Raw genomic sequence first — 22,300 nt, forward strand, 5'->3', positions numbered from 1 at the left:
TAACTGAAAGCATAGCTGTATTTAAAATTAAGGAATCGATTTCCAGATTACACACATTTTCACAGGAATTTGATCAACACCACAGTTTATTTGTAAACATGTTATATGTGCCAATAATCAAATTGACAACATTTTATACATCTCATTTTATAATATTAACATCATGACAAAAAAACAATCCACTGTACTCAGATATAGTTTTGGTACTTTAAAATCTTTTAATACAAACTGTGTTTGAAATACTGAACATTAAAAAAAAAACATGAATGGCAGAAAAAGACAAAGTATCAAGTAAAAGATATCACTATTATTCACCCCAAGATACATATAAAATCATCTGATAACATTATTTTTAAGGGGTTAAGAAAATCAGATGACTTTATTTGTAAATGACATTAAATTGCCTTTCTTCAGATCCATTTGAAAGATGAAATCCTAGCCCAACTAAATTCTTTGCCATTTTCTTCTTTAGCTTTTTTCCCCTTAGTTCCTGAAAAATGTTTGCTTACCACAGATTAAGCTTCAGTAAGGGGTGGGGGAAAAAACAAACAAGAGAGGGTGGTACAAGGCCAAATGATTTAAACATTTGCAAAATAATTAGGTAACATTTTTCCATGAATCTTCTTTGGCAAGTAACAAAGTCTATATTTTAAATTTATTTTCTGTTGAACTGTATCAGCAACTGTAAGACTTAAGAGGTGCATTTTTACATGAGTAAAACAAAGCCACATTCACTAACATCAGCATTTCCCATTTCACTCAAAGCTCTAAAAAACAAACCCTCCCTCTGTAACAGTATGAGGTCTTCAGCTGAGCACCTGGTGAATACACTGGAACACACACTGCTCATTCAACCCCAGAAGCCACAGCTGAACCCATGTCTTGTCAGTACTCTCCCTGAAGTTCATGATCATTATTAACTCTATTTCTTTCTCCATTATTTCTAAAGGAAATATGAAAGCACATTACTCCCATATTTTAAGCAATAACTGGGTTCGCTGTCAAGAACTACAAATGTTCAGTTCTTTATTAGTATACATGTAATACAATTGGCTTAGATGGTTAATACAAGAATAAATAACTATAATTAATTCAAATGAGGCAAATTAAAGTGAGATTATTAAAAGCCCTGATCAAAAGAAATACAACTTTCAGTTGAAAAACTGTGAAAGTTTCATACATACATAACTAATAGCACTAGGAATGTACAGTATTGATTACTGAAAAAACAATGAGTGGCTCACAGTCATAAGAAATTATTTTAATATTAGTATCCATTTTTCTTTTTACAGACAAACATACACATGGTTTCTACCTTATGTAAGACAAAGTAGCAAACTAAACATTATCACATTTAACTGAACCACAGTACTGCCTGTGCCAAAAGTAACCTGCTCCAAAATATCCAATCCTAGAGAGATCAAGGTATTAAATGTATGGGTATGTTAACAGTTTTAAGAAAAGCATATACTTCCAGAAGTATGTTAAATACACAAATATCATTTCGATAAATAACAAAATTAATCAGCAAAAAAGTTAGGCTATCACATTCCCAAATTTCCTAATGTTTTAAGTGTTTTAGATAAATGCTTTTAGCCAGTTAGTTTGGTTACAATTTTAAACTAACAAACCATTTCCCTATTAGACAACTAAAGTAAACTACAACACTGCACTAACTTCCCAAGGAAGGTAACTTGAAAAGTCTAAAAGGTGATTGTAATTGTCTAATTAACATGTGAATTACTAAAAGAATCAGTGACTCAAGAAATACACTGAAATTTTTCAACTTTTCATTTCCTCCAAAACTATCAACATAAATTTGAGATACAAATTAAGAATATATCTTCAAACTAGGCTTATCAATGAAGTGTTTTAATCCAAAGACATATTCTTATTACTTTTAATATGTAGTGCTAAACTAAAATTACAACCCTTCAATTTCCCAAACAATTCATTGGTAAAGCTACAAAACAAACAAAATATCAGACATGCAGCAGTCTCAGCTATGAGTGGAAAATAAATTCTATTTTTCCATAAAGACTCTATGAAAATATAAAGCCCACAGTGAGTGACAACTGAAGTCCACATATAAACATCGTTTAAAAATAGAATGTTTTCCAAAGCTCCTCATGGGATGTCAGTGAATAGTCAGAATTAAGATCTTATAAATCAAGGTTAAGTTATACACAAACTATGCTGATTTACATACCTTCAATTATGTTCAATTAATATACATAATTTACAGACCTCACAGGAATTCTTAATGCCCCATCATACCATTTCTCAATAATGGATGTTTACTGTTTTACAGGTTTACTACTTTAAGTATCAAGAAGCCTTGAAGAGTCCTGTCTCTCCCTTGATCCCCTAAAATGTAGATAACAAAATATAAAATTAAACAAGATTTATGTCTGATAAACTAACATATAAAATTACCATTGCAATATTCAGTGACTGCTTATAAACATAACAGTCATCATAAAGCCTATAAAGTATATCCTTAGTTTTAGAAAAAAAAATGCAGATTGTCGTAAGGTAAAAAATACAGTGTGGCTGCTAAAAAGCACTTTTTTGTGATCAGATGTACGATACTGAACAACTCTTCAGAAAACATGAACACGTCCCCAAACACTTAACATCAGATCAGGCAAGGCAAGAACTGCGCCGCAGCATCAGCAGCTTTTTAGTGGCTGTCACTACAAAGCTAACATTAAGAAAGAAAAAAGGCAGGAAGGGTGAGCAAAAGATGATGTAATCAGATTACTGCAAATGGAGATTGGCAATAAGAAGTGAGGAAGGTGATCGTCCATTCCATTCTGATAAGACGCCATCTTTAAATATTAAGTTTTTTGCAGGAAGTGGAACTCCCACATCAGCACAGGATGACTGTGAAAGCAAACTTGAAAAGCTGGGTTCTGTGTGAATGTCCAGTGATGAAGCACCTTCCTAAAGGACCAAGGAACAAGAGGAATGTCCACATTCAGTTTTGCCAATACTACACCCCATAACCACTTACTTACTGTAACTGAGATAGAACTTGACTACCTGAGAAATGTTCATGGGAATCAAAATATTACAGGAGATGCAAAATCTGCCCAACCAACCTAACAAGTTATACTGTAGTAAGTGCTTGGAAGCAGACATAATAAAAGCTAAGATTACAAAAGTTAGCTCTCGGAAACTGGCCCTACTACAAAGTTATCAGCTATCAGGAGAACACTGCTAAAAAAAAAAAAATTTAATTAAAAAAAAATCTGTTACAACACTGAGTTCAGAACAATTTCTTTTTTTTTTCTTTTTGGTCAGTTGTGGGTCTTGTGCTCTGGGCCTGGGCGCTGTCCCTCAGCTCTTCAGCTCAAGGCTAGCATTCCACCACTCAAGCCACAGCGCCACTCCTGGCTTTTTCTGGTTCAGAACAATTTCTGCAGTTGAAGGTTTCTCAAGTTTACATATATCATGCTCACCTCTCCTCATTCTATCTTAGTATCTCCTAGGCTCTGCCTGGAATACCCTTTTCCATCTGTAGGAATCAGCTTCTATCTCTATTTTTAAATGAGGTATTCCTTCAGATTCCATCACAGTATGACTTCTTCAAAGTCTAAAACATAGTTACTCACATATTTTAATGTTTGACTGTTGTCCTACAGAACTCTACATGTTCTGTTAGTCTTACATGTCACCATTCCCTGGCGCTTGGCAAAGGGTCTAGTACAGGGTAGACTTAAGTCTGAATGAATGAGTAAATAAAACTTCAAATACGATCTCTAACATTGGATCAAATATTCAAAACATAAATAGTCCATCCTAAAAGTCTACATATCAAGTCCTCAATATCCTTGGCTCTACTTGGTCCACAGCATCAACCTTCACTGGCATAGCAGATGCCTCACCAGCAGTGAAGGCATTAGTGGAAGTTAGCACACCTGCACCCCAGCTCCTAGCATGGTACATGGCTGCAGCCAAACTCAACACAACTCTGCTGAACAAAACACTACATGGAACCTACAGTTCCAGCTTAGGTCTATGAAGACCTCGGCCAGTGAAATGTACAAGGCAATTAACTTCTTGAATCTCAGAGTCATTGTTCACAAAATGAAATTAATGCTTATTTCATATTTTGATGCTATAGAAACTCAACAAGCATGGAGGGAGTCTATATACTTAAAGTTCTATACAAATGCCATCTGGGGTTGTTGGGGGTTTGTTACCTGGAATGAGTGAACGAAGTTAAGGACTTGCAGAGAGAGTTTTCTACTGGAATGTAAGAGATTTTGAAGGCTAAAAAAATGAGATTAAAGGTTTAAGATAAATATAATGTCACAAAGTAAAATTCGAAGATTTTAGCTATTTAAGTGTATCTATGTATGGATATACAATCTAATAATTACATAATTTTTCTTGTTGTCTCAGTCATGGGCCTTGAACTCGGGGCCTGGGTGCTGTCCCTGATCTCTTTTGCTGAAGGCTAGCACTCTACCACTCTGAGCCACAGTGCCACATCTGGTTTTCTAGTAGTTAATTGGAGATAAGAGTCTCACAGACTTTCCTGCCCTGGCTGGCTTCAAACTGTGATCCTCAGACCTCAGCCTCCTAAATTGCTAGGATTACAGGCATGAGCCACTAGCTCCTGGCACATAAATTTTAAAAAATGTATATTTTTTCAATGTTTCATTAAACTTTTGCCTGTTCTAATAATATGAAGTTTAAATAGAATAGTGTTTAAAAGGGCCATTTTGAAATAAGTATAATGTGCAACCATATCAACTCTGAGCAACCACCTCCAAAGGATCAGTTGGTAAATGACACCAAACCTATATATCACACTAAAAAGCAATATGTGCTCATTTCAGAAAATGGAGAAATAGGGAAAATTTTAGAAAGTCATTTCAATTCTAACATGAGGCCATTATTATTAATATACCTGGAGTGTATAATATGCTGAGAAAGAGGAATTTTCTTTTTTTTTACAAGAAGAATTTTCTATAAGTATTTTTGTATTTAAAACTAGATTCATACCCTACCTGCCCATTTCGCCACACCTTCACCAAACCTAGTGCATAAATTACCATAGCACTTTGCCAGCATGTTTGCTTATGATTGTCATCTGACCTACCAAAATTTAATTTTGTAAAAACACTTAAACATCTAATTTTTATTCAATGATCAATTGTCTACAAGGCAATTACAATGTTCATGTATAGAATAAAAACAGTAAGAAATAGTAACTTCATTGACACCCTGAAGATGTGCGGGACACTAGATGCAAGAGGCTCAGACTGCCAGCCCGAGCAGACAATCCCAAGAGACTCTTATCTTGATTAGCTAGCAAGAAGCCAGAAGTAGACATGGCTCAAGTAGTAGAGCACCAGCCATAAGTGAATGTGAAAAAGCCAAGCAAGAGTGCAAAGCCGAGACAAAAACAATAACCTCTCTTGAAAATGAATATATGCACTCACCTCTCTTTTCTGCAAAGACCATGTGTAGCAATTTTCTGACACACTTTCCGGTTTAATTCAGAACTGAATAAAGGAATTCCAAAGCACAGCTCAAGAGGAACCCAATCTGCTTCTACAGTGGTACCTAAAAATGAGATACAAGACTTACTGTCAAGGTCACACACACACACACACACACACACACACACACACACACACACACACACACACACACACACACACACACACACACACACACACACACACACACACACACACACACACACACACACACACAGAGAAACGTGAGCCATGGGGGACTCCCACCCCAGTGATAGCTACCAGGGGCTTGCTAAGGATAAGGAGATGGGATTCCATCAGTCAAATAACCTCAAAACACAAGCATCTATCTTTTGACTGTATACATGCATCTGGGAGAAGCACACAGCTTTCACCAAATGTTCAAAGTAGGCATGTGCAAAAAAAAAAAAAAAAGATATTGCAAAAGATGAGAGAATGAATATAGAAAAATATTTACCACAAGAATAGTGAAGATGAAGTCATTATTCTGAGGTTATAACTTTATACTGCTAGAATTCTTATTCTAAATATATGCAAATAATTCATAGAGAATTCATATTTTAAAAGCCTACTGTGGATCATTCGAACAAGTATCAGACAAATGGCTTAACAAAAAAGTAAAGCCCGAGAAACTAGTCTAATGAAACTGCAACGCATTTTTAACATCTTACCAGAGTTTTGTTTTGTTATCACATCCACAGTGGCTTCCTCAATGACCATTTCAAATGACTCTGTGCTCCCATGTACATCTGAGCAAGAAGCCAGATCGGGTTCTCCTTCAAAGACAAACAGTATTAGGATTCTAGTAGTCAGCCAGAACTCTCAATAAACCAATCCTAACATAAAGAGGACTGCAAGCAATAGTAATGACAGCAGTAATGATATTTTCTGTCAAAGAAACAACTTTTGTCCCCTAAGGATGCTTGGTAGTGTCCTGGCTCCTAGGCAGAACTCAAGTTTAGGCTTTCCTTTACAACATAACTAAAGCCATCTTTCTAGATCTTATCTACTAAATCTTATTTCCTAGATCTTACCTACTTGTTTGCTCATCTACTACTACTTCCTAACAATTTTCTTTTAGCTAATCCACACTATTTCCTAATTCTCTCTGTCTACAGACTGTCATACTCCACAAATTCAACAATCCTAAAGCCAGTGCTCAGTCCAAACAGAACCTTGTCTACAGGACCAACCTGGGTGGCTCGGCTGGGCTGAGGTGTATGCCTTCTCTGTCCTCCATTAGTCCTGCAAGCAGCCCTCACCACATTACAACTCCTCTCTGACCCTTACTAGGCTTTCACAAACCTTGGAATAAAAACAGATCTGAGGGCTGGGAGGTAGCTCAGTGGCAAAGCGCTTGCCTAGCAAGTACAATGTCCTGGGTTCGATCCCAGTACCAAAAAGACAAAAAAAATACAGTTAAAAAAAAAACCCAAACAACAACAAAAAAAACAGATCTGAACAACTTCAGTATCTCCAGCACTAGAACACATGTTTATGGTTTATATATTTGTGGGATGAATGACAAAAATAACAGCTGTGGTAGACACACTTTTTAAAAAAAATGACTAAATCTTCTTTTGTGCTAAATGCCACTGCAATAACTGGAGTCACCTGTTGAAAGCTATCCAACTCTTTTGACTAAAGATAAATGACCTAGAAATAGCTACCTCAAATCTGCCAATCAAATTCACAAGGTAGCTAATAATCAATCACATTTTCTCAAGAGTTCACATTCACGAAATACAGTCCATAGTGAACTGAAAAGTCTCCCAGAGTTAACAGGTCAGAGGTGGCATCTGTAGTCAAAGCCACGAGCAAACCAGTCTTATGAGAGATCAGGAACACTCAGTAGACATGAGAAGGTGATTCAAACATGAATTTAACTAGAAAGAAAAAAATGTGGCATAGTAAGTTGCTGGTAATATGCTGGACAGATTAGAGATAGAAAGATGAAGACAGGAAGCCTAAGCAGGAAATGGTTGCAACATATCCAAGGTATAAAGATCCAGGTAACATCAGAAGTTGTATGAGAGATATTTCTAAAATCTAATTTGCAGAAATTAAACACTAATTAAGTCTATTTTGGAAACACTTTTACAAAGATGTTTTGAAACCACCACATCCTAAGGCTAACTGAATTCAAAGCCTGTAAATACAGATGTTATCATAAAGAGCTAGAGCCCAGTAGCCATTCTGTATCCATCCTGAGGTCAGCATCTCTTTAGTTAGACACTGGTGCTCTCTCCATTTGAACAACTACTGTCTGTCTGTCTATCTATCTAATATAATAACTAACAACTTACATATAACTAATATAACAAATATATTCCCTGCTTTCACTGTATTTGATGGTATAATTTGTGGAAGGGAAGGGCAAAAACAAATCATTTAACTAGGGATACAGGTGGACCCATTTCAACAATGAGATGTACAAGTCATCATGTCGAAAAACGAACTTTACAACTTTGGTGGGGGGGAGGGGGGCGAGAATGGGGTGGGGGGAGTATAGGAAGGGATGGTAAGGGGAAACAAAGAGGAGGCAACAATGCTTGATAAGAAATGTACTCGTTATCTTGCCCATATAATTGTAACTCCTCTGTACGGTATTCTCACAACAAATATATATATACATATATATATATATATATATATATATATATATATATATATTTGAAAAAAATATTTTCTTACTCTTCAGTGAAAAAGAAAAACAATATTAATGAATTACCCTTCCTACAAAGATCTGCCGAGTTTTTTAATATGTTAAGAGTGCATTAAACTTACACCACTGATATGAATTCAGAGAACCCATCTGTTTGCTCACCTCTTTCATCAGAAGCATCACTGAGTTTTCTACTTGCAAGCTGGCTAGAAGAATTCAACATGGTGACATAGCCACAGAAATGCTGCAAGTCCACTTTGTTCCTTAATACTTGCAATGCTTTGTGAACACCCATATTGACACGCGTAAATTCTAGGAACAAAGAGAGGACAACATACACATGAAGTCATATTCCATCACTAAAAAATAAAATATACTTTATCAAGCAATTCTTAGAACTAGCTTTATCAAGTTGATTCTAATGGCGAAATACATGAGTGGAAAAGAAAGCTGTTTACCTGTGACATACTGTCCTCAGGAGGCATCTGCTATAACAAAACAAACAACCTGCTAAGTAAGCAAACTGAGCCAATCAGTGGCAAATTCTCCATGCTTCTCTTCAGGCATCTAATCTGCCTTGGATACCAAATTGGTGTACTTGAACCAGGAAATATATTAAGTACAAGTTGGAGTTTTCTTTTTCTACTTTGAGTCCTTATAATTAATGAATGGATGCGAATTTACTTAATTGCAATTTACTAGCAATTATATGCCTAATAAAATTATTTAGAAATTAGCTAGAGGTTTCATAAGTATGCAAATATATAAAAGAAAGATCTATCCACTCAAATCTGAGTATATTTTCTTTTATATAATTCACATAACAATTTCTCCAGGCAATAGTCTCTACCAACAATTCTTTAGATTTTATAAAATTTAAGATCTTTTATCAGTATCTACTTATTAGATAAATAATTATTTTTCCCCTAGAATTTATGAAGTATTAGATAAATAACAAAAAGATCATTGCAGAAAAGTATTCTTTTTTCAGTAGGGCTATCTGGGAAGAGAAACGTCTTCCCTTAGGGTTTTTACACATAAGAGGAAGGGAAGAGGCAAGAGAAAGGCATCTGTAGGTTCTATGCCCTCTAATCAAACAACCACATATCAAAATGTCTGCACCTACACCACCATTTCTATCATTCTCCCCAAATCATAAAGTAGAAAAGTAACTTAGAAAGAGATTCCCATTGTGTTCATGTTATGTAATCTATAGAAACTAGAGGATGCATTTAGGTTATGCACAAGGCCTACCCCACTTTACACAAAGGACTTGAGCATCCGTAGGCTTTGCCAATCTTTGCAGGGAAGGGGCAGCTATTAAAATCAATCTTGCTGAATACCAAAGAATATCTGAATAGCTTCTTAACATTTAAAAGAGAAAAGTTATCTCCTAAGATAGAAATTTGCTTTTACAGAAAATCTCTGGGCATACTGCACCTCACATCTGCTTCTAAAGGCTATACACACAGCCGTTTTCCTTTGTTGCTCACAAGCCCTGCATCCACACAAATCCCCTGTATTAGCAAAAATAAAATGGGACAACAACAAAAATGTGGAAATGAGAAATAGATGCAAGTGCTTTATGAACTATTAAGTAGTATATTAATGTTATTGGGATCTATTTTTAAATTTCCAAAAACTAAAACTTAAAATATCAAACTACTTTTAAGTGCCGTCTACACACATATGTTATATGGACATATAGACAAATTAAACTGTAAAAATACATTTTAATCTGTTCTTTTGTTTTGTTTTGTGCTTTTTTGAGACAGGGTCAAATAATGTAGCACAGGCAGCCCTTAAATTTACAAATCTCCTGCCTCTACCTCCTGAATGCAGAAATTATATACATGCATCACAGGACCCAGAGAAAACTTTTGATTTGGATGCTTTGAACTTTCTCTATAACTTATCTTCTCTCTCAACCTTCAAATGAACAACAATAAAATTAAAAGGCTAACTACAGACAAAAAAAGACAAATACCTACTTATTCTCTTCATCTCGAAAGCAAACCACTGTTCTTTCAAAGGTCCTACAAGAATACTACCAGTTCTTTAAAAGCATATTAAAAAACAAAAGCCCTATCTTCTAACATGACTCTTTAATAGCTGAATGGTTAAAACCTATGAGTCAGGGCCTGGGTGTGATGGCATATGTCTGTAATCCCTTAGGAGATGAAGACAAAAAAATTAGTGAAATCCTGGTTCAAAAGCAAGTTGGAAGCCAAGCCTAGGCAAAAAAAAAAAGATACTGAAAAAAACTCCAAAAAAAAAAACCAACTGACAAGGGTTCTGGCTCAACTAGTTGGTAGAGTACTACCTAACAAGCATCAGGACCTGAATTTAGAAAACTGAGGGGAAAAAAATCTAGAACTTAAAGATTTTAAGACTGTATTCCATTATGTTTTCTACCAAATTGTTGCCACGATTAATGATAAGAGTCAAATGGATACAATTCAAAGAGTACCTCCTTGTAGCTCTGTGTCATCAAATGGAAATGGTATATGGACAGTTTCTCCTATCCCATGTAAACCATGTCCCTTAAACACAAAGAAACAAAAGTTGAAAGGCATACATGAAACCTGTATTTCCAGTAGCTGACATTCAAACAATTAAGACTATGGAAGATGATGGGTAGATTCCACATTAATACTACAGCAAAGTGCTTTTGGCAATCTATTTTTCTATAGCAAGCAACAACAATCTTGTATATTAACCTACTATGTAATGTTTCTCAAATTGAGCATACGAAAAAGAATAGAGAGCTGATAAATTATAGGTAAATCAATTAGGTATAAGCCAAGTGAAGACTGGATGACATTAGGCACATGTGCACCAAGACTAGTTGGAGTTAAGAGAGGAAAGAGGTGAAAGAATCTTTAGCTGGGTGCAGTGGCTCAGAAGATTGGGAGAACTGCAATATGAGGTCGTCATCATCAAAAAAAAGCTCACAGGATTCCATCTCAAGTAAAAAAAAGCTGGGTGTGATAGCACATACCTGGCAGCCCAGCCTGTGTAAAAAGAGGAAGATCATGGTCCCGCCAGCCTGGGCAAAAAAGCCAGAATCTATCTCAAAAATAACCAACTCATAACCTAGCAAGCACAAAATCCTGAGTTCAAACCCCAGTATCGCCCTCCCCAAGAATCTCCATAATTGCATAGCATGTTATAGATTAGAAATGCAAAACTCAAAAACTTGCACTGAAATGCTATATATTCCAAGATACTTGCTATGAGAGTACAATTATATACAACTAGAAACAACCAAAACGCCCACCAACAGGGGAATGGGTAAATAAATTTGATACACATTTTCAGTACATCTGAAAAAAAAAAAACCCTCTGTGAATGAAAATGAAAAACTCTCCAATGGACACATGGAAAAGCATGGGGAAAAATCAGTGTGTAACTGCTTGCATCTGCATATAGAAAGACAGGGCAGACACTAATCAATGATGATCCGGACAGACAGCATTAGAAGGATGACTTTTTTTCTATTCACCTTTTATCGTATCTTATTTTTGAATAGTGTGAATGTGCCATTAATTCAAATATTAAATTTTACCCACCTCACTCCTACATTACGAATAATTTAGGTTTACCTATCACGTTCAATTAAAACTAATTTAAAATCAATTAAAACAAACTAAAGTTTGTTTTAAATTTGTGCTTATCTTTAATACCTAAGTTTGGTTTCAGGTGCAGTTATGTAATAAAAGTATGAAATTTTTATATTTACATATTTAGGACATTTATAATGGAAATTTTATGTAAACACTGAGGAACTATCCATTTTTCCTTTAAAAGAGAAAGGGGCATTGCTCAAATTCAAGAAATGTTGACATATTCAAATCACATTGTGAAATCATAATATTTAAATATATTTCTGATAGATTTCTTTCTGATAGATTTATGACTTAGGTTTAGTCAAAGTCATAACTGTAATTTTTAAACTTCAATAATATGCATTTTATATTTTATAATACATTATAAAGTATAATAAAGGAGATATGTCACTTTTAGCAAAGATGCCACTTACTGATTTGTTTTCCTATTCATATGTGCAATCCCAAAAAACAGCAAAAATCTTACTTGGTTAGACACCTGAACAGTTCCTACAGAGCAGGTGTTGTAATCACACTCCCATTTTACAATTAAGGAAAACTGAGGCTCAAAGAAATGAATGGTTGGCACAGACAGTGAGTTACAGAAAAAATAATCATTGCTGCTCCCCCACTCCACTACCACACAGCTAACATCTGTGAGATCACCAATGTGCCCAAGCACTTCATGTCAATTCTACATCCCAGTCATTCAACCAACTTACAAAGACATGAAGATAGAAGGCTTAAACATATATGGCATAAGATTTATAAAAAATTATAAAATTTATAATATCTTAGAAATACAAGCTATCTTTATTTTCTCTAGTTGACAATAATGACACTGAAGTCCATGAGGTTTTTTAACTTGTCCAAGATTACTAATAAGGATAGGACCAAGTGTGACTTTAGGCAGTCTAGCCTGTCCAGTCACATTGTCTTTCAAGTTTTCCCTAATTTCCTCCTCTCAGGGATTCAACTACCACTGACATGCTGAGGCTGATACTAAGTCATCTCTCCTGTAAAGTTCAGAATATTTTCAATTGTCTCTCTCCTACCTGACTGTCCCCCAGGCACATTACACTCAACAACAGATGTCCAAAACTCAACACAACATTTGCCCAATAAGTTGGCTCTTCATTAGCACCCTTCCGCTGTCACAACCGAATGTCCAGGAATCATCTCCTTCTTTGTTTCATGGACTTCTTAAACATCTGATCAATTCCATTCATCATATATTTCAGTAGCCCCTAAATCCATTTTTTCCTTTAACGTCTTACTAATCCCTGCACTGACCTATCCCTGTGCCTTATCTAACTACGAAATACCATTTCTATTTAGTCCTCTGGCTTCAATATCTTCCCCTTGACCTGTCCAATCTCAGTGTAGTCCCCAGGCTGATTCCTAAAATACTCATCTGGCCTGCTTATGATCTGTAAGTGTACCCCCAATCTATAGGTTAATCACTAAGCTCTACAGCAAGACTTCACCAGAACCATCTCTAGCCAGAATGCCAAAACACTCTAAGTCACCTTCCCCCCGCAAAAAAAAATCTTCTGCATATGCTGTACCATTTTGTTTTCCTATTCAATTTATTTCATGACACTAATGAGTCAAGCCCTGTGCTAAGCAAATAGCAGTGAGGGAAAATGAAACCTCTACGCAGAGATTTATCCACGCTGATCTCTATCCAATGCCTCCAATGTAATTAATTCTCCTCACAGCAAAGCAAAAATGGAAACTGCTGACTATGCAACTCCCCCCCACCCCGCTTTAAATTTCTTGAAGACAGAGATCACACTGTATTTCCATAATCCTATTAATAAGCGGAGAACATAGAATAATCAATATTTTAAAAATTAGTGAAATATCTGCCAAGAACTTGTATTAGAAAATACCCTACACACTTCAAAATGCACATGCTGATTTCTTTCTCTCAGGAGGTAGAGTTACTATATAGATGAGAAACTAAGTATACGGAATATCACCAAAATATCATACAGCCCAAAAAGCACATGAAGTTACTCAACATTGCTAGGCATCTGCAAAATTTAAATAAAAAGTATAATGAAACACTACTTCACACTCACCAGGACAGCTAAAACCTAAAAGCTAAGTAACACCAAGTCCTGACAAGAATGTAAAGTGGAATACTACTTCAGAAAAGTCTGGCAGTTCCTTAAATGGGTAACCACTGAACTACTTTCCCAACAATTCTATTCTCAGAAAGAAGAGAAATGAAAACATATGTCCACACAAAAACCCACAATTGTGTACAACGGCACTTTTCAAAAAGTGGAAAAAATCAAAATGTTCATCATTGACTGATGAGTGGGGGGGGGGGGGGGGGGGGGGATAACATACATCTGTACCATGAAATGTTATCTGACCATAGAATTATAGTGCTGATATATGCTAGAATAAGATAAACTTTTTATTATGTCATGAAACAAGCCAGTAACAAAAACAATCCCATATATTTGGTCCTATGTATATGAAACGTGCAGAGTAAATCTTTAAAGACAATAGTGCTGTTTAGAGTTAAGGGAAAGAAGGGTTAGGAGGAGAAAATCAGGTTAGTGATAACCAAATGTTACAGCATTCACTTCTGAGATGACAAAAATGTTCTAAAATTGAGAATACTGATGGGTCAAATCTGCAAAAACACTAAAAAAAAAAAATCACTGAATTATACAACTTAAAGTGTCAAAGAGCTAATTAAAAATAAACAAGTAAATACTGGTCACAGCTATCTAAAGTTGAGACTACAATTCAAACCCAGGTCCATGTTCCAAGTCCGTGTTGATCTACCACTTTCACACAATCACAGGGCAGGACTAAACCCCAATTTCTGGTTCCTGGCATTTCAACTTTATAAATAACTGACATCTGACTACAACTCAGTAGAATGCTGGACAGATTATGATCTAAATGATAAACATGTAAAAACTGATAGTTTGAAATAAAATAAACATACCTGAATTAAAACCGCAGAATGTGTTAAAGCATCATTCAACATTGAGAGCACGTTTGATGTAGGAACTACCCCAGGATCATGACCCCAAGATGTTATGAGTAATCGATCATAACCCTATTAGAAAGAAAGAAAATCACATATTAACAGTGCTGAGAAGGAAAGACAAAAAAGTAAGAAAGTTATCTATAAACATTGCTTACTAGTTTCTATACTCCTCAAAAGGGAAAGGGAAAGGGCAAGGGAAAGAGAGGGAGAGACACAGACAGACAGACAGACAGACAGACAGACAGACAGACAGACAGACAGACAGAGACAGAGACAAGAGACAGAGAGACAAAGAGAGACAGAGCACTCATGCACATACCTGGAATATACCTGGCAGTTTTCGAAGTCTTGTACCTTTGGACAATAACAGAGACGGTGGTCCTTGTCCAGTGATATGGTAAATATACAGTTTAAACCAGACCGAACTGACTTCTGGAATTGCTGGTCCAATATGCTATAATCAACAACAACAAAAAAGGTAAAAATAAAGTTGTAATACCTAAAGAAGCAAGATTTTGCAAGTAACCAATCTTATAGTCTTCAAAGTAGCCAATGACTCAATCCAATTTTAATTGCCAGAATTCTTATGAAGACAAATGCTATGTGTTCCACTAACACAGTTTCAACTTCACCCTAGGACTAAGAAGGCACATCTTAACACTGCAATTAAGAGACTAGGCTCTGTCTAGAGTAGTCTGCATATTGAGTGTTGGCTTCCTAGCCTCAGCTCTATCATCTTAAGAAGGCAGTTACTTAAGTTTTCTGTGCCTTATCTGCTCAATCAATTAAAAACAAAATCAGTGAAGTACCTATCTCATGAAATTGTCCAAAAAGGCTTAAAATAATACCTGGCACAAAACAAACTCTATATTAGGGTTTTAGTCATTTATTATCATTAAACTCATATAATTTTTTTAAAACATCCATTTTCAGCAAATAGCTCATAGATTTCTTCTATGTCAATAAGCTGTATTAAAGAACAAAAATACAAGCAAGGTGGGTTAAATGCAAATTCATGTCCACTGCTGTTAAATACAGGCCAAAATTTGGTGTGGGAGGTATATTCACTGAGACAGCTATAAAAACATGGACAACAAATACAACTTCACATAAGAATCCCTTCCTAGAGTAACAGAGAATACATCATAAATGTGTGGAAGGACAATAAAATGCTACCCTATTAACTAATGTAAGCTATTTAAAAAAAAAAAAAATTTCCGGGGCTGTTAAGGTAGCTCAGTGGTAGAGTGCTTGCCTTGCATGCATGAGGCCCTGGGTTTGATTCCTCAGCACCATATAAGCAGAAAAAGCCAGAAATGACACTGTGGCTCAAGTGGTAGAGCATTAGCCTTGAGCTGAAGAGTTGAGGGACAGCGCCCAGGCCCCAGAGTTCAGGCCCCATGACCGACACACACAAAAAAAATCTTTTCCTTCTTTTCTTGTATACAATAAAGCCTGCACATCTAGAAAACCAGATAGAATGGTGGAGCAGCAATACAATCTCCACTCTGAAAGCACACAAGCCATACCTGGCTTCCTAAATATACAAAAAGAAGGAACTGATTTATTTCTAAAAAGCTAAATACCAGAAGTAATATTCACATATAAATGTTACAGTTATCTAGAGTTCAAGTTTTCAAATACCATCTTTTCTTTTAAACAAATTTAGCATCTCAGTCCCATTTCTAAAACATTTTATTTCCCCAATTAATCTTTTCCTTGAAAACAATTATCAGATTTCTCCTTAAAGCATCCCAAAACACTCACTTTAAAATATTTTTTACATAAATCCATTTTTTTGTCAGTCGTGGGCCTTGCACTTAGGCCTGGGCACTGTCCTTGAGCTCTTCAGATCAAGGCAAGCATTCCTACTTGAGCCACAATGCCATTTCCAGTTTCCTGGTGGTTAATTGGAGATACAAGTCTCACGGACTTTCCTGCCCAGGCTGGCTTTGAACTGCAATCCTCAGATTTCAGCCTTCTGAGTAGCTAGGATTACAGGTGTGAGCCACTGGTGCCAGACTCATAAATCTATTTTTTATGTAACGTATCACAAGCCACTAGACAATTTATAAATTAAATATAATTATACTTCAGAAACTGAATATAACATCCTCTTAAAACAGTGAGATATAGAAATTTACTTCAGAAACTGGTGCTTTTAGTATTTGGCATCTGTAAACTGAAAATGAAGAAAGTAAAACTGTTTATTTTCTTGATGAGATGATAGCACTACCAACTGGATCGTTCCAATGAGTTACCTGGGGGGTACAGCTGCTGACAGGCCGGATTTCGTTGGTGAGAGGAGCCATGGACACCAGCAGCATGTAGTTTTTGTTCAGAACTCTGCTGCAAGTTGCAGGGTCCAAACCAAGAAGGCTTTCACAGCGTAAGAGGTCCAATGGAAAACCTAGTGATGATTAAGAATACAGCATAAACACTGACTACATGGAACAACATGCTGAAAGATGAACTGCTGACCATTGCTTGAGACTTTAAATATTTTTGAAGGTAGAATCAAATCTTTTAGGAGATCACTAAGACATTTAAAGATAGAAAGTTAAAGCTTTAATTCTCTGGTCTAGAAACAAAGATGCTTCTTCATAAGCTTCCTTTAAAAGACACGCTTGTTTTACCATATTTCCACTCTATCCCAGTCAGACAGAACTGACTTCTGGAATCGCTGGTCCAATATGCTATAATCAACAACAAAAAAGGTAAAAAAAAGTTGTAATACCTAAAGAAGCAAAAGCTGTGCCCTCCTCTCCCATCTTCCAATCTACAAACAGAGCCACAGACCAGCTCTGACTCTAGTGCATGGGAAAGCATTCCTAATTTAGAAATCTGTACCCTATGCTGCTGGACCATAAGACAAAAGCTGAGCGTGCCATTTATTCATCACTGTCCTTAATACTCAGGGAAAACACCAAATCTGATTGTTGTCAAAAGGAGATACTGGAATTAAAAGCAATTTTAGGTCAACTTCCCAGGTAGGCCCATTGAGTGGGCTGAGAAGCACTGAGCATTAAACAGCACTAGGGTCCAGGTCTCTTACATCATTTCCCCTAAAAAGCAAGCAAACTCCTAAAAGAAATGGATGAATGAGCAAAGGATAAAAATCAGATCTTACTGTTTTGACAGTAAATAACTACTTTAAAAAAAAGTCCTATCACAGGAGACAGGAATAGTAAGTAATTAGAACACAAATCTGAGACAGTATGAAAACTTAAAGTAATTAAGAAAGTGAGGGAAGAGGTGACACTGCTCAAAAAGAAATGTACTTATTACCTGGCTGTAACCCCTCTGGACATCACCTTCACAATAACAATAAAATATAATAATTACAAGATAGTAATGACTAATTGCGGAACATTGTAAAACAGGAATTTCATAAATCCATACTAAGAATACAAGACAATACCTATTTCAGGTGTTAAACATGGAGAAATACTAGAGTTGAAGAAAAAAAATATTACCAATTTGCAACTATTACAATTCAGAAACAGCCATTACTGAATGCTGCAGTTAGTGGGAAATAGTAATAAAAAGCAGGATTCGTGTATTATGTCTTCCTCCAGATTGCTTTCTAAGTATAGGGTAAAAACAGTTAAGTACACATAAGATCAAAAAACATATTAGGCTACATAAGACTAGATAGCAATTGTGCACTCCAGATACTATGATCTTAGAAAGACACACTACCACTTGTATGGTGTTCTAGACAAGACTAAGTAACTTTAATCTAATCATTAAAAAAACAGCTGTACCCATAATTTGAGCAATTTTCCAGGAACATCAATAAATGATGAATAGTATTCTTTAAAAATAGTAACATCATAAATGAAAAAATAGGCGATAAGCTTCTTATAGATTAAGGGGATAATTAAATGGCCTTAAATTAGTTGTTGTACTTGTGGATTAAAAAATGTTATTAAGGTTAGCAACATTATGAACAAAACAAAACATAAATGATAAACAGATGAAAATTAAATTTGTAGGAGTTGATATAATAATCCCCTAATGATTTAGCAGAGGGAAGGCCATAATATGCAATTTACTCTGAAATTTTATTATTCTAATTATTATTTAAAATCAGGAATCTACATTTAGTGAAGGAGATAAAGAATTCTGTGAAGACTAGGTATGGTAGCTCACACCTGCAATATCAGGTACTTGAGAGATAGAGATCAAGAGAATTGTAGTTTGAGTTTGACCCAGGCAAAAAAAAAAAAAAAAATAGCAAGCTTCACCTCACTCAATAAACCAACACAGTGATGTATGCTTGGCTCATGTGGTACAGCATTTGCCTAGAAAGCTTGACATGAAGCCCTGGGTTCACCTCAGTACAGTAAGGAGAGTAGCTGTTCCACACATTAAGAATAGGTAGAGGAGGGCTGGGAAGGTGGCTCAGTGGTAGAGTGCTTGCCTCACAAACATGAGGCCCTGGGTTCGATTCCTCAGCACCATGTAAATAGAAAAGGCCAGAAATGGCGCTGTGGCTCAAGTGGTAGAGCACTAATCTTGAGCTGAAGAGCTAAGGGACAGCGCCCAGGCCCAGAGTTCAAGCCCCAGGACTGGAAAAAAAAAAAAAGGAACAGGTAGAGGGGTAGAGGCTGGAAAAACAAAAAAATATTTGGGGAAAAAATGCTTATGAAATTGAAAAAAATAAAGATTATACATTGCTTGTATTTTTTTTTCCAACAGTGGGCTCATGCTATTGAAAACCAAGTGATTACTAAGAAACTAGCCCTTTTCACATATATCCGTTGTTTTTAATGACAATATCAAAGATTTTGCCTCACAGTGAATGCCACCATACTACATGATGTATTCAAACTATGTTATTAGTGACACGAACAGGAAAATCTTTCTATTCAAATGAGATTACTTTAGACACCAATATTGAACTTCTTTTCTAAGAACGAGTATGATTCATTTATCAACTGGGCTCCTACAGAAAGCAGCACCTACAACAGAATAAGCTGTAGTATAATTGATGCCCTGAGCTGCCCTCCGCATGGACAGAATGAGCTTCTCCACGGTAAGAGTGAACACTCCATCACCCAGTCAGTCATCCTCTGTGTTCTGTAAGAATGGCTGCTTGATAAAATGAAATTCTTAAGTGATTATAGTTTGGTCTTAGGGGAAAATTAATCAAAACTGAACTCTAGAGCTCTAGCAACTATCTTAGCAATTAAAGCTCCAACTGGCTTCAGCCACAGCCAATGTTAAACATACCTTAAAGGTGAGAGTCACACTATTTTTACACAGAATAAGCTTAGAGTTACCCTTTAACTTTGACAGTACACAAAACAGTTTGGTACAGGTGTCTAGGCAATAAAATATTTATGAGTAAATCAATTACAAGTTCAGTGTTCAAGATAAAGATAATGAGAGTAATGGAAAAAACCCAGGGACAAGGCTAGAAGTCTTCCACTCCTAGCCCTTCACTCAACTAATCATAAGGGTTTTTCTGACTATATAAATGGACAGGAGATTTAACCAGGATAAGCTTAAATTTCCTCAGCTATAAACAGTTACACATGGCTGGTCACTAATGCTAACACTCTCAAATCCTATGATAATCAGGAAAGAACACTGCATTGCAAGACATCTGTAACAAAACTATTACACACACACACACACACACACACACACACACACACACACACACACACACACACACACACACACACACACACACACACACACACACACACACACACACACACACACACACACAGTTTTTTTTCTTTTGGTCAGTCATAGGGCTTGAAATCAAGGCCTGGGTGTTGTCCCTAAGCTCTTTCACTCAAGGCTAGCAATCTACCACTTTTGAGCCACAGCTCCACTTTCAGGATTCTGGTGGTTAAGTGGAGGTAAGAGTCACAGACTTTACTGCTCAGGCTGGCTTTGAGCCGTGATTCTCAGATCTCAGCCTCCTGGGGAGCTAGATTTTAAGTGTGAGCCACCACTGTCCCAATATATTAACCCATGGTCTCCATAAATCACTAAGCTGCCCCCCCGCCCCGAAATTACAATAATTTTATATCCAAAGACATTCAAGGCTATGTCAAGCACTGTTTATTCACATGATTTAGTATTTGGTAGAATAAAAAGGTTACTCATCAACAAATCCTTGTAAGTAAGTACTTCTGACTCCAGGCATTTGGTGATTCTTAACTATTTTCAGTTTTAGTATTTAATTACTTATGTTCATAAGTAGTTTTACTTATGCTCATTGGGCAGTTGGCTAAATTGAACTGATAGGGGAACCGATGCTATGAGAAATGAAATGAAAATGGGCATGACTAAAAAACTGACAGTTCTTGAACAGATAACAGAATTTATGAATGACTACAATTAAATGTCATCATGATTCTGAGATATAACCTGGAACCACTCTTCCCTCAGTACACGTCCTAGCTGAGCACAGTAATCATCTTTTCATATATTCCTACGTGCCCTCTATAGCCAATACCTACTGAACCAGAATCTTTGGGTACAGATTCTGAGACAACCAGTTCAACTCAAGTTTGGGATCTGTATCCATCACAAAACTGGGTATGTATTAACACAATAACAACATCAACATATTCAAACTACTACAGAGATTATCTACTCCTTTTACTTTTTAAAGAAAAATACTTTAGTGAATACTATAATAGTATGTGAATAGGTCATCCTTGCTTATTAATTTCATATAATGGAATCTATCATACTTAATTTTATGTTTCCAACATGAACTACATTTCAGTACTTGTTAACTCCTCAGACCTCATGGCCTCTTCCAGATTCTATCCATCTTTTAAATAAACACTGCAACTCTTTCAGTAGGTACTAGCCATACTGAAATACAGTAAATGTTTAGTGGCACATGAGAAGAAGAAAAAGTAAAGAAACAGCTGATAAGGAAATTCACAAAAACTCGTTATAAATTCAATATTCTACCTATACAAACTGCATTAAGTATCAAGTGACCATGATCTGCATAATGTCGAACAAATAAGTTTTATATGAACATGTCTTCTACATTTTATCATACCATAGTTGGGTTGGTCTGGCTGAGTAGTTTGAGCGACTAGATCTTTATTATGACGAAGAAAGAGGATTGTGTTTCTCAGAGTAAGTGCATGATCGAAGTATCGCTGTGCTTCTCCTTCACCAGTGCTCTGAACCTAAGCCAAAAGAAAATACATTTTGCAACAAATACCACTCTCATGCCATTTATAATAATAAGCATTTGTTTGAGAATATTAGACATTATGAAAAGCAATAAATCAAAATTCTTCAAGGCAATACTGAGACAAATAATCTGAATCTTGCTAGTACACCTATGAAATTCCTCCAACAAGTAAATAAATTTAGTAACTAAATAAATTACTAAATTATATATGATTCAAATAGGCTACTTTAAAAATTAGAAGAAGAAAAAAACAAAACATATTCTGCTTCATTCAGAAAAGTGCCACAATCCATAGATACCAACTAA

The 22,300-nt window shown here is 35.9% G+C and overlaps 1 protein-coding gene across 2 annotated transcripts in view; it reads right to left on the minus strand.

The window, feature by feature from the left end:
* Positions 1-1,290: 1,290 nt before the first annotated feature.
* Fam91a1 (family with sequence similarity 91 member A1) overlaps positions 1,291-22,300 on the minus strand; it is a 46,691-nt gene continuing 25,681 nt past the window's right edge. For both annotated transcript variants that reach the window (XM_042672909.1, XM_042672910.1), the window contains exons 15-24: positions 21,854-21,986; positions 17,070-17,218; positions 15,128-15,262; positions 14,764-14,877; positions 10,652-10,724; positions 8,344-8,493; positions 6,188-6,292; positions 5,457-5,580; positions 4,209-4,278; positions 1,291-2,946 (exon numbers count right to left, since the gene is read on the minus strand). In XM_042672909.1, the coding sequence (XP_042528843.1) occupies positions 2,761-2,946; positions 4,209-4,278; positions 5,457-5,580; positions 6,188-6,292; positions 8,344-8,493; positions 10,652-10,724; positions 14,764-14,877; positions 15,128-15,262; positions 17,070-17,218; positions 21,854-21,986 (1,239 nt within the window). In that variant the 3' untranslated portion in view covers positions 1,291-2,760. The remainder of the gene's footprint in view (positions 2,947-4,208; positions 4,279-5,456; positions 5,581-6,187; positions 6,293-8,343; positions 8,494-10,651; positions 10,725-14,763; positions 14,878-15,127; positions 15,263-17,069; positions 17,219-21,853; positions 21,987-22,300) is intronic.

The sequence above is a fragment of the Dipodomys spectabilis genome, unplaced genomic scaffold, assembly GCF_019054845.1.
Source record: "Dipodomys spectabilis isolate Male_0828 unplaced genomic scaffold, ASM1905484v1 ptg000783l, whole genome shotgun sequence".
NCBI lineage: Eukaryota > Metazoa > Chordata > Mammalia > Rodentia > Heteromyidae > Dipodomys > Dipodomys spectabilis.